Here is a 12,997-nt window from a genome sequence, read left to right as displayed (position 1 = left end):
CTCCCGTGGATTCGTCGCTCTCGTTCCGTTCAGGGGTCTCAGTCAAGGGCCGCCAGCCAAACCAAAGAGGGCGATAGAAGTCGATGCCAAGCCGTGTATGGTATTGGTCCGGCCAGTGAGCTTTTTCCATCGCACCCCAGATCACGACGACTGCCAGCAGCCAACTCCGCCTTGCCTCCTACAGACCCTGGACAGTGCGTGCAGTGCTGCAGACCAGAGAGACCCAGAGCCGGCCACCAGGCACTTGGCACCTGGTATTCGCATTCCATCCAAGCATCCCATTGCTTTGTGGTGGCCTCACTCGTTTTTTTGCTTGCTTCTCGACGCTCGTTCTCTCCATTTTTTTTTTCGCTTGACAATCGCGCTGTCCAGAATCCAGGGCCCTGTCCTTTGTCCTCCCGCGTCGAAGCACTCCTTCACCATCCTCCTAACCTCATTCTCCCTTTTCCCTTCAATCCGTCCGCCGACGCATCCCTCTGCAACGGTATCTTTGGGCCTTCGACCGAAGCAACCATCTGCATTAGATCGGCGTCCATTCATTCGTCAGCTCCCGGCCGTCTCGTCTCGTCGAATCCACTCCGTCATCACGCTGGGGCTGCAACACGCGCCCGGGCCTTCAGGGGTACACTTCAGCCTTGAACCCATCGTGCATTTCGTCGCAACATCCCGCAACGTTTGTTAGCACAAAATTTTCGACTTCTCGCATCCCCGTACGCCAGAAATGTTATAGCGATCGTCCCAATTGAGGCTCGCGATCCGGTAATCATCAGCCTGCCCGTCAAGTCTGCGAAAAGCGATCCGCGACGACCACGATGAGGCCTGGAGAGGGAGCGCCGCGAGCTCTCTCTCCCACGATGACCGGCGACGATGGCTTTCCGCAATTCCCACGATCTGCATTTCCTGGCCCCCCAAGCATCATATCATCGCGAATGACCGACATCATGACTGAGGATGGCGGCGAAGCAGCCGAGGCACCCAGCGTCGCAGCCAACAGGAGGAGCGCATTGTACTCGGATGGCACTTCTCGCCCAGGCACTGCAAGGACCGGCATGACCGGCATCTCCCAGAGAGCGCCATGGGGGCAGGCGCCGTCATTACGGCAAGGACTAGCAGGCAAGCGTGCAAGCATTGCGGGCAGTGTTGGCGGGTCATCAGTAGGGGCACGCCCGGGAAGCGCGATGAGCCGAAGCCACGTCCCGACACTCACATCGCATGCCTTCTTCCGGCCGATGAGTTCACAAAAATTGCAAGCCCAAAGAGGTCTCGGTAGGCCAGGTACCATGGAGCAACGCCGCTTCTCTCAATATTCAAACGGAGGAGAAAATCGGAATAGCATGATTTCGGGTCCAGACACCCAGGCTGGCGCGCAATTGGATGGACAAGCCGGCGACGGAGACCTGCGGCCACCGCCTTCACGGGGCACAGAGTTCACCGAGCAGGAGGGGTTTTCCCACATCACGGCTACTACAAGCCCAACACATGGCCATTATCCCGCTTCGAGCTTAGCAGATAGTGTCAAACCCCTACAGGGAAGGCGAGATGCCGGAAAGAACCTTGTTCTGGATCTTGATGGCAGCAACAGCAAAACTCACAAGACACCAGTCAACATCCCGACGCCGATTCGTACCCCACGTTCACTACGGTCCAGCTTCATCTTGCCGCGCGGTGATGCTGGTGGCGGTAATCGGGAAATGGAAGGGGGAGAGAAGCTGGAATCCGTTGCTTCGACTCCCATGCCTCCAGGAACCCCTAAGGAACGGCCAGAGTCCAAAAAGAAACCAAATCTTGGTCGGAATTATGAATATTTCGAAGGGAGTACGGTATTTTGCATGGGAGGTCGGCTACAAAACACTAGATATCGTCCGATCAACGTCGCGACGGGATCGTTTGTCGTGATTCCCGGCATTCTCTTTTTCATATTCTCAGCACCCTGGCTGTGGCACAGCATATCCCCAGCGATCCCTATCACCTTCGCTTATCTTTTCTTCATCTGTTTCTCATCTTTCGTTCATGCCTCAGCTTCAGACCCAGGGGTCAGTTCTTCTAAGTGAGACTTGCGTGGCATATGCTCAAGCGACTAACATCTTACAGATCCTGCCGCGAAACCTGCACAAGTTTCCCCCAGAAGAAGAGGACCCCGACCCGTACCGACTTGGCCCTCCGACAACAGAATGGGTGCTAGTCAAGTCGTACGAAAAGAACACGGCCGCCATGGAAGTGCCCACCAAGTTCTGCAAGACCTGCAACATCTGGCGCCCCCCTCGCGCCCACCACTGCCGTCTCTGCGACAACTGTGTCGAAACACAAGACCACCACTGCGTCTGGCTCAACAACTGTGTCGGCCGCCGCAACTACCGCTACTTCTTCACCTTTGTCGCGAGCGCCGCCGTCCTGGGCCTCTACCTCTCCGGGGCCTCTCTCGCCCAGATCCTGGTCTACCAGCGCCGCGAGGACATCTCCTTCGGCTCGTCGATAAACCACTTTCGCGTGCCCTTCGCCATGGTCATCTACGGCATCCTGGCTGCCGCGTACCCCGCCGCCCTCACCGGCTACCACGTTTTCCTGATGGCGCGCGGCGAGACCACGCGCGAGTATCTCAACTCGCAAAAGTTTCTCAAGAAGGACCGGTATCGGGCTTTTACGCAAGCGAATTGGTGCAAGAACTGGATTGTGGTTCTCTGTCGCCCGAGACCGCCGTCGTACTACCAGTTTAAGCGCCGGTATGAGGAGGGCGATCAGCGGCTCAGTGCGCAGAAGAGGACGCAGGGGATCGTCTTCGGCAGGCGCAAGCGCGAAAGGGATGAGGGCATGGAGATGCAGGACGTTAGAGGCGGGCCGATGGAGTTTATGGGACCCGTGGCCTTGAGGGATGCGGCGAGGCCTGTTACGATGCCGAAGGTATGATCCTGCCTAATTTACTATTCAACCTCCTTTTGTTTGAAAAGAAAAATCACCCGCCGAGCGATTTAATGGCCATTCACTATACTTTTTTACTTTCCTTTTTTTTTATCTTTGTTCTTGGGCGGCCAGGCGTGTCCCACCACGGCAACAGCAATGGCGTTTTTAGATGTGGAAGTTAATGGCTTCTTTTCAACCTCACAAACGGGTTAGACTTTTTCGCGGTTTCACTCTCAACAGCAAGCAAGCAAGCAAAGACACGGCGCCTCATTTTTTTTAATCCTATGTATAGTTGTGTAATGGTGGTGGTTGGATTCATGTATCTTATACCCGGCGATATGAGTGGAATACATTATCCACACATGTGTGCTCTTTTATAGTGTAGCAGTATAGCACTGGAGGGAGAAGAGGCTTGGGGAGAAATAGAAAATCATACTGGGCGTAGCTGTTCGTCCCAATTGATTTTCGGTTTGGGAATGGATAAGCGTCTGTTATAATTGATAGGCCTATCGCATCCCTATGCCTGTAATGCTACAAATTCAAAAAACTTGTGTTTTGGGGAAGGTCTCCAAGTTAGTGATCATCGCTGTTCCCAAGATATGATTAATGCCCTTAAACGGCGTATGCTACAAGAAACCCAAACAAGGTTAGCACCCTTATAGTCCGAACTGGACTTTCTCTCAATCCGATTCTCATCCAATCCCTAAGTTCTCACTCAGGCTTCTCTCCTTCAGTCTTCACCTCCTGCGTAGCTCCCTCCTGCCGACTCCTCTGTAGCCTTTTCCTGCTTTTCCTCCCCTCCCTTATCCGCCTCAGACCCAGCCCCCGCATCCCCAACCGCAACCTTCCCCTTACCCTCCTCAGTTGCAACTGCCAACGTATCGACTTCCTCCTCTTCAGCTGCCTGCTCTGCACCCCCAGCTCCGGGATTACCGGCACCAACACCACCACCACCACCACCAGCATAGGCAGCTTGATTCTGAACCTTGGCCGCATTAGCAGCCTCCTCTTGCTTATTCAACTCCCTCTCGAGGCTATCAAGCAAGTTAAGCCCGTCGTCCTCGTTGTCGTTAGTGACTGTAGGCAGGAGAGCCGGAGAAGCAGGGGGTTTGAGAGGGTCGGCTGGATTTGCAGACGCTGATGACGGAGGTTCTTCAGACTCGGTTGCTGCGGCGGCATCTTGGGAAGGGGTCTGCGTGGTGAGCGCTGGTTGTTCAGCGGGGGGTTGTGAGAGTGGTTCCGAAGGGATTTGTTCGAGCTTGATTTGGGGTTCGGGAGTTTCTGTGATGGTTGTGGCCGTTGGAGCAGTCTTATCGTTGTCGGGTTGATCAACTTCCATGGCTTGGTCAGATGGGGGTGATGGTGGTGCTACTGAGGGCGGGATGGAATCGTTCGACGGCGCCGCCGGCTCTGTTGGCGATGCGACCATGACGTTCTTCAGAGGACTGCCCTCGAGCTTTGTCCCGATGCTTGGAGTTTGGAAGCGCACCACCTTCTGCACTGGAGGCTCTCCTTCGGAGGTCGGGGGCTGCGAAGCCTCTTCGGTAGAGGGTTGCTGGGGCACATCGGACATTTCAGTGTCCTCCGGCTCTTGGCTAGGAACATCGCCATTTGTGCTCCCAACATTAGGTGTTTCACCGCCCTCTTCATCACCGCCCTCCTCGTCGACCTCCTCATCCTCTTCGCCCTCTTCTTCGTCGGATGGTACCCCAGAGACATCGGCCATTTCGCTATCTGGGTTCGCGCTGTCTTCGGCATCTTCGACTTTAACTCCCTGTTTGGAAGAGTTATCAGCAAGGCCACTCGTTCGTAGCACGGGAACAAAAAAATAGTCTTACCTCAACACCATTATCTTCTGTCTTAACAGCATCAGCCCCTGCCGCCGCAGCATTCTGCGATCTCGTCGCATGCATCGGCAACGGCAGCTTCCCTTTCTTCCTCCCTCGCCCAACACCCTTAGCTTTCCTCTTGGGCGGCGGGGGCCTCCTCCTAGCGGGTGTTGTCTGCTGAGGAACGATTTCTGGTTGCGTTGTCGGCGCCGGCACCACTGTCGTGGAGATGATCTCGCCATCCACCTTCTGGCCCTCAGTAAGGGTAATGGTCTGCTCGTAGGGGTTACCGGCGGCATCGATTCGACGGACGATCGCTCTGGTAATGGTCGGACCTGTTGGCTGCGCGGGTTCAACCTTCGCAGCTAAGGTAATGATGTTCTTTGGACGTTTCGCCAGGTAGGATATATCGGCGGCTTCTGCGTTGCGCGGCACTTGCTTCCAAGCCTTGAAGGTGAAACCTTCGTTGGGAGTCTCCCAGTCCTTCTTCTCACCCTTAATGGTATCGACTTCGACATCAACGTCTTCTTCCTCTGGGGCAGGTCGCTTGTACAACCGACCTGATCGAGCGGCGCGCAGCAATTCCTGACTATGCGGCGGTAGGAGATGGCTCTCACGAGGCATGCCAAACGGGAGTTCGACGGCCCAACGGTCGCTCTGTTGAGTTACTTCCTGGGGGACGGGAGGAGTGTAGGTGACCCATTCTTGACGCCACTGTCGCACCGGCAGGCCTGTTGACATTATAGATGAGGTGTTTGGTCAGTCACATGTTGGCGCGAGGAAGAGTGCATCTCTCCGGTGACATCTCATAATGGAGGGGTAGAGGGATCATTGGGCACAATTACATACCCTCAAAGTCATCCTGTTCCACAAAACCACTGCGCGCACCTCGGCGCGTCTGCGTCGCAGTCCGGAATTGCTATTTCCAACACAGAGCTGTCAGCTAATGTTGCTGCTAAGCTGAACCTTTGGACTTGACTCACAGGCGGTGCCATCGCGAACTGTCTAAATGTGAATACTGAGATCTCCGTCACAATGTATCCACGGCAAACGTCGAGCTTCCGGCGATGACTAAGCTATCACCAAGCGCGAAACGTTGTATCTGATCGCGAAGGTGCCGTGGAAGGCTGTAGGCGAACACCTGCGCTTCGAGTCTTCTCGTCGCGCTGCGCAGATCTGGGTCCAGCGATTGAACCAGCAGCAGAACAAGATCTGGCAGTGAGAATGAAGAGCGAATATGTATATCCGAAGGCGCTAGGTTGATAGGAATTTGTGAGAAAACGTGAAGGTTAACTCCAGGTGTGGTTGGATGAACAATGGCACAATGGCTCGTCCACAGGAGACCCTTGTAAAGGTGGTGTCGCAGGCTTGCCAAGTGGTTGTGATGAAAGTTGAATTGGCCATTCGCATACCAGCAGCGGTTCCCCAAACACCTGGCGCGTTCCGCCGCTCTGGCAACCCGCGTATGTGATAGACCCGGTTATAACGATATCATGATACCAAAGCCAGGCTTTGCTGTTTGTAATCCTTGTATTGTGGCCTCGACTCAGGGTCCTGTCCCGGCGGATCCTGACCAACGATCACATCCAAAGACCGGATAGACGACCATACATAACTCTTCTGTTCCGATATCATTGAACCAATCTCATTTTCCGTATGTCCATTTTCTGCCCTCTTGGCCTACAAAATTCAACTCTTGCTCAAAGGAAAATCGTCCGATTCTAGAATCTTATGTGCATGTTTGATGCCATGGACATCCGCAGTTGTCCCAGCGCCAAACTCCTGGTAGATTTGCAATGTTTGTCATTGGTCATTACTGGTATACACATACTGGCAGCGAGTCTCAAGGTCCCTAGACTTCCGAACTAAGGTAGAACTCGGTGAGCAAGCTGCAGTGGAAGCCTCTTATCCTCTTGCGAGAGTATTGCTCAGTCCCAGCTGGACAACAGTTAGCAACATCCGCGACTGAAAAACCAACTGACTGGTCCGCGTCTTTGTCACTCACCCAGTGTCTTTCTGCCTAACCGTCTCGCCATGCCCCGGCGAATCCTTGCCCTGGAGGGATTATGTCAGAGACACCCTACAGCTGTCCCGCAAACTGCATGGATGGAACCTGGCGTACTGATAACCCGCCTTCCACCACAAGCTTGTTCAGCTGGTAAAATTGGCTGATCGCCACCTGGCGCTGTTATGCAGATCCACCTCGTCAGCCTTGCCTCTCACAAAGCCCCCAAATCACTTGGGACAAAGAACCACAGCCTCCACCGGAGATCGGCCCCCCTTCCCCCCTAAAAAAGGAACCAAGCGCACCTTCATCATATCCAGGTTTTGCCTCCCCTTCTGGATCAACTCCTGGATCTGAGCGGGGTCCTGGACATCCTTATTCTCCCGGAACGCATCCCGCGTCCGGCGTTTGGCGTACTCTCGGAAGTTGTAGTTGGTAAACTGGCGCCCTTGACGGAGAAGTTGCCGGTACTATGATCAAGTGCGAGTAGAGTCAGCACCCAACTATCCAAGATCTTTCAGCACAGCCGTCCCTAGAAGTCAACATCTCTAAGAGCCAGCGGCAGAATGGCTGATTGATTGACTGATTGCTGGAGGGGTGCTTCACGGAAAGCTGGTGAGAAAGAAAAAAAAAGGTACATACCAGTGACAGCACGTGCTGTGCTGTTTCTGTCCTGGCCGCCATGATTGTGGGATAATGTGTGGGAGAGTATGACACGGCGTCACTGAAGAACCAGTTGCAGCGCAAAGTGATTGCGACAAAAGATCCGAACGGGCCCGCTCCAGGATCCGGCTATGACGAAGCTGTTTGCGTAGGACCAATGATAGCTCGACAAGGAGATTTTGTATGGTGCTTATCGCCGAGGAGAGCCCGATATATGCATATCCAATTCATAGATGATCGCCTATCCGTATCGCAAAACCAGCACTTGCATTTTGCAGCGCATAATCTACATGTAAAATACTTATGCTCCCATGTAAAAAGGCAACCGTTAGTGTGGAAGGCCAATGACCAAGAACTCTCGAGAGAAAAGCGAACAAGAACCTCGCTGTTTGTTGAAGGTCTAATCAACGACATAATGAGTTTCAGCTACGATATTAGAGCATATCCAAGGTAAATAATCCATAAAATTATGAACTACCAAGGAAGTCTCTAAAAGAGATATAAAAAACGTTCTAGTGCGCCAACCAACTTTTGTATTGATCCTTCTCGATCATGGTTCACATGAGATTATTGAGCCCATAACATGCTTGCTAGTATATATAGTCCTCCGAAATGAAGCTAAAGATAAACTTACTAGGAGTTTTTCTCGTTCCCTCGCCCATCACAGCCACCCACGGACTAATACCCAAACATACTTCCCCCTCCAGACCAACCTGACTGTATTCCGGAGACGTTATTCGTATGCATATAGTAACTGAGCTCATGTTCATACCCATCGTTCATAACCAGCCCTGTTGCATGGGGATTCGGTTGCGGCTGAGTCTGAGGAGGGAAGTATGCCTGTTGCTGCTGGGTTGGGACATGTGGGCTGAACGTTGCTTGAGCTTGGTGCTGAGAGTGTGGAGGTTGAGGAACGGTAGTTATGGTGGTTGGTCCAGCCACCACGACATTGGGAGGAGCTGCTGCACCACTCGCTGCTTGGTGTGTATCGAAGGCTTCAAGGAGCAAGCCCAAGCCGTCAGTAGTGGGCGGCCTTGGAGCAGCAGGGCCTTGCGGTACTGGAACTGTTGCTGGTGTAACTTCGACCTGGCTGTGAGAAGGAAGCATGTGTTGTTGAGGAGGTAACGGTTGTGGTACAGTTTGAGCTTGAGCGACTGAGGTCGGTGGCGCTATACCAGCTGCGCCTGCATACGAGGTTGAAACGACAGGAGGTGTAGATAATGGAGCGATAGTTACAGCCGGGTTGCTGGCTGGCTGACCATCTCGCCCTGGGATCGGAGAGATGGATGTCTGACTACCAGACCTCATATCTTGTCCCTTGGGAGCTTGTTGCAGAACATGGGGAATAGGATCACGCTGGAAGATGGTTAGGAACGACGTTTTTTGCGTTCCTTTACAGACCCCACTTACGCTGTCATCCATTCCCCCTTCTGCTCCAACAGGCACCACCGACTGCGTCTTGTAGAATCGCTCGAGGTGTTCATACCATCTGCTGGCTAAAGGCCATACGGTCCTGCAGTGATTAAGAATATCTAATATTCGTTCAACCATCTGTGAAGCGTTACGAGTTATGCTGTGGTTTGGGCAAACTAAAAAGATCAGCATTGTCCCCTTTCCCAGAAGATTCAAAGTGCCACACTGATGAACGAAACTTACTGTGCGGGAATCTGTGAGGATAGCATGCAAGAAAACCACAAGTATACACGCAAAACGCCTGTGCTCATTTGTTATCCTCAGTCTTTGCTGACTTCTCTAATGCTGGAACTTACTGCCATCTGAGCACCTGGCCCCTCTTCTGACGGCCGTTCTGAGAACTGAGTTTCGATTTGTTGGTAGAGATCTTCAACGTTCTGGAAAAGCTCATGGGCCATCTTATTCCAAAACGAGGTCAACGTGGGGTCTGATTTATTATCAGATAGCATCCTGAAAACCATTCGTAGTCAGCCAAAAAAAAAAGGAGTCTATGGAAAGGCAACTAAGAGAGTGAGGCAATCAGGACATACTCCTGTAGATATGCTTTCCGAAGGACAATATTGCAAAGGCGAGGGATCATGGTTACACCAAGATATGCCTGGCGATTATGTCAGTTAACAGTACATGAGGGCTAGCAAAGGTTCAAAGCAATACCAGCTCCAAGCTTTCCTGTCTATATTTCTTCAGTGAAGCAGGACTCCAGCGATGGCGTTCAGGTAGCTGGCTTTCCCAGTGGTCCAGCCTCCTCTGCATTTGTGCATACTCACTTGATGAATCCCATGGGCGCATGCTCTTGCTCTTATTGATCGCCTGACGAGATATAGCTCCCCAGTAGTAGTGAGCTTGTATTAGTGACGCAAAGAGTGATCGCCTTTTATCGTGGACCAAGGCTGGGTTTTCCAATGCTGGGGGCGTATCCTCAAGAGCTGCCCTTAATTCCGGCTCTCTTGCAGCAGCAAAGTCTTCTTCGCTTGCAGGAAGCAGTGTAGTGATGTCACTAGCCGACAACGAAACAGGTGAATGAGGACCTGAATGTAGATTGTCTTGACTATGTAGCATCCACTTGGAAATACTGGGTCAGTATCACAACCGAACTGCTCAACTGCCCCTTGGCTATACATACGAGGGTTCTGCGGGCAGACTCGGCCCTAATGATGAGCTCTCTAGTGGGATTTTGCAGGACATATGTTTCTTCCCTGTGCAATTGCATCAAAGTCGCCATTCGGATAGATATGGCCATGTTGATCTTGTCCAAGGTCAGCTGTTTGTTACTGCAAAAGGCTTGGGTCCACTACTTACAGAACTCTGGTATTTCAAGCCGCTCCCTTGCTGGGCGATACTGAGCAGATAGAAGGCCTGGCATCTCTCCAGACTTGGCTCCTTGTAAACCTCAGTCTGTGCTAAAGCAGAAGCTCGCTCCATGAATATCTCAGAGGCTTTGACGGCGCTCCCATATCGTCTCACTAGCGCTGGTGTCAACCGCGCCGAGACACTGAGGATCCCCAGGAGGAAAAAAACACTGACAGAGCGGGGGTTCGCTTGGAGTCGTTCTGGAAACAATTGCTTCGGGATAAAGCCAAGCTGGAAGTAATGTCGCGTAAAAGTGTTGACGGCATCGAGAACCTCGAGAAGAGGAGGCAACAGATCCCATTCATCGCCGCCCTTAACCTGGCTAGGAGCCGCCGGAACAGGTAGACGTACTGGGATAGACTCGTCTACACTTTTCATTTTCGTCACATCTCGTTTCTTGCTTTTGTCGGACCTGACACGAGGGTGACGATACTCGCGATCGAGGTCCGGTTCTCCACGGAGTGGGAAGACACTTGTACCAGCTCACAGCATCAGTACTGACATTCCTGATTTGTCGCTTCTCATTTCAACCGGAAAAGAGATAGAAGGAGTTCATTAGAGGAAAAAAGAGTTCGGCGCTGAATGGATATGGAAAACCGGAAGCTCACCATTCTGAAGGGGCCAAGCCGGCATCAATACATGCCTGACATGGCGGTTTCCCCTTTTCATGGGCTACACATTTACTTCGCATGCGACGACATCTTGACTTGCTCGTCAGGATCTCATTCAACTTCTACAAAGCTTTAAATAACAGGCTGTCAGGCCCGACATGATGAAACAGAAATATCTGGTTCGGCAACGGGAATGGGCATGGCCGTATTCATGTCTTTCACAATTGAAATGGCGATCCGAGAAAGGGAAAGTCTGGACACGAGCGCACGCACCTTCGGCAGGCAATGGGGGCACGCCGTCTGATGATGACAGGTGGATGCGTTCCTCCGGGCTGCAGCTGGTCCGGGCTTTGGCCAGGCGGAGGGGGCACCGTCAACGGCACCGATGGGCCCGAAGGATTATTGTCGACGTCCATATTGGCACGCCCCTGTCGATACGGGGCGTGTCTCGGTCTCGGGAAACCTAGAGCCTGCCTGGAGCCAGAGAGCCTGCCGGAGAGAAGCGGAAGTGGACAACGAAGTCCGTCCGGGCTTAAACAAACGAGAGAGGTCAGGAACGGGTTGCGGACCTAAAATCAGCGGTCGGAGAGTCCAGTGAACTCACAAGAACTGTCGCTGTCGGGTGGGGCTGAGGTGCAGTGTTGCTGGCAGCCCAAAGCTCTCTTTTGGCGCTGAATGGATTGAGCCTCGAAGGATGTCGGTGCAAAACCTTATCTCTGGCGCGCTGGGAGACAGCAAAGCCAGCAGTGTTCTGGACGCAACAGCAAAACCCCAAAGATCTTTTTTAATCCTTAACGCCGGAAACCCAATTTCAGTGCAGGGCTCTTTCCTCCCTCATCAAAACGCTGCGAACAAGATGCGGACGAGACCCACTCTTCCCAGGCTGCCCGTGCTTCGAACCATTTGTAGGAGCTTACCGTATTGCTTTCGTAATTTACACCACCTCCTTTCCAAAACTTAGGTTTTTGGATGCATTCATCGCAATACCACGACTTAAAGCTCTGATATCTAACGTCTCTGATCTCATTCCAAACCAATCATCCATCCTCTCACATACCAACCCAGCCCCTCCCAGGTACCGACAGCCCTCCCTCCGGAGCTTTAATCGCAGTGGTCCGTGCACGGCCCCGCTGTGCTCTCTCCCCTTGCCCCCGGATCAGCACCCGATTGCTGACCTGCACAGGGCCGGGGTCGCCTCAAGCCCCACGCCCACGCGCTGCAGGGCATGCGAGTGCTCTGCTTTGCCTGCAGACGGCCTGTAAAAGGGAGGGGCAATCGAGCGCGGGGTGGTTCGTGGCCTTTCATGATGTGGGTTTGGGCGGATGAAATGATTCAAGCTAGGCTCCCCTCCTCTCCATGATCATGTCAGATTGAAGGCTTGCAGGCATGCCATCGAATTGGTTTGGTTTGTCCTCCCTACAGGGCTGTTTATCCATCTCTCTCTAGCCCTCTTCCAACCCCAGCAAATCCCCAAACTTCTGAGGTCAAGGATATAAATGTAAAGTCAAGCAAGATGACGCACTGTGCATTTGGCCCGAGACGCAAGGCTTAGACGTGGTCGGACAACAGACGGACAAAGATAATCTGTACAGACAATGATCATTGTCTGCCAAAGTGTGCCCGATATTTGTGTGTAAAGGGAAGTGATCGATACAGGCTCACTTGGCCTGACTTTACAGCTCCGGACTCCCGAGCTCATGTCCGGTATACACAACTCGACCCTTTGATCACAGCATCAAGTGAACGCCGATCTATCAGCCAAGAAGCGGCTTATCATTGTGTGGCTCGTCTCTTGCTATACTGTATCAAAGAGCCACAAAACCCGGAGTAACCTAATCCCTACCGTTGCATACATGACCATTTACAGAGTCACCGAGATTATAGACGTGGACGTCGAAAGCCGTCATCCATACCGCCGTTCTTTTCAGGGGAATAATCCGTTTCACAATTCTACATGATGGTGTGTTTGCCCCGGCCTCTATGAGATATAGAAGCATGGAACAGTACATGATCCTCTATCATCGTCCCATAAACCCATGACACCAAGTAAGAAATGGAAAATAAAAGGCGTTCCCGATGGAGGGTAAAAGGTGCTAAAGGTGTTAGATAGTGAAGTGACTTCTAGGGTATGATCTCCGATAAGGGGCCAGGCAGGGTCTATATACACA

The 12,997-nt window shown here is 52.6% G+C and overlaps 3 protein-coding genes across 3 annotated transcripts; 1 reads left to right on the top strand and 2 right to left on the bottom strand.

Moving 5' to 3' along the window:
* Window positions 1-854: 854 nt before the first annotated feature.
* On the top strand, window positions 855-2,904 carry CTHT_0012310 (palmitoyltransferase-like protein; the record flags this gene model as incomplete). The annotated part of the gene is made up of 2 exons (XM_006691685.1): window positions 855-1,820; window positions 2,092-2,904. The coding sequence occupies 2 exons, from the start codon at window positions 855-857 to the stop codon at window positions 2,902-2,904; spliced, it is 1,779 nt and encodes a 592-aa protein (XP_006691748.1).
* Window positions 2,905-3,628: 724 nt separating this feature from the next.
* CTHT_0012300 (uncharacterized protein) lies at window positions 3,629-5,722 on the bottom strand (the record flags this gene model as incomplete). The annotated part of the gene is made up of 4 exons (XM_006691684.1): window positions 3,629-4,672; window positions 4,737-5,458; window positions 5,577-5,646; window positions 5,711-5,722. The coding sequence occupies 4 exons, from the start codon at window positions 5,720-5,722 to the stop codon at window positions 3,629-3,631; spliced, it is 1,848 nt and encodes a 615-aa protein (XP_006691747.1).
* A 933-nt stretch (window positions 5,723-6,655) lies between these two features.
* Window positions 6,656-11,245, bottom strand: CTHT_0012290 (uncharacterized protein; the record flags this gene model as incomplete). Its single annotated transcript, XM_006691683.1, has 13 exons — window positions 6,656-6,665; window positions 6,733-6,782; window positions 6,850-6,912; window positions 7,038-7,202; window positions 8,091-8,112; window positions 8,168-8,751; window positions 8,806-8,908; window positions 9,052-9,062; window positions 9,165-9,318; window positions 9,399-9,466; window positions 9,992-10,114; window positions 10,168-10,630; window positions 11,103-11,245. The coding sequence occupies 13 exons, from the start codon at window positions 11,243-11,245 to the stop codon at window positions 6,656-6,658; spliced, it is 1,959 nt and encodes a 652-aa protein (XP_006691746.1).
* Between the last annotated feature and the right edge of the window lie 1,752 nt (window positions 11,246-12,997).

The sequence above is a fragment of the Thermochaetoides thermophila genome (assembly GCF_000221225.1).
Source record: "Thermochaetoides thermophila DSM 1495 unplaced genomic scaffold scf7180000011814, whole genome shotgun sequence".
Classification (NCBI taxonomy): domain Eukaryota; kingdom Fungi; phylum Ascomycota; class Sordariomycetes; order Sordariales; family Chaetomiaceae; genus Thermochaetoides; species Thermochaetoides thermophila.
Note: the sequence above shows the minus strand (reverse complement) of the source record. Positions and strands in the feature narration are given on the sequence as shown.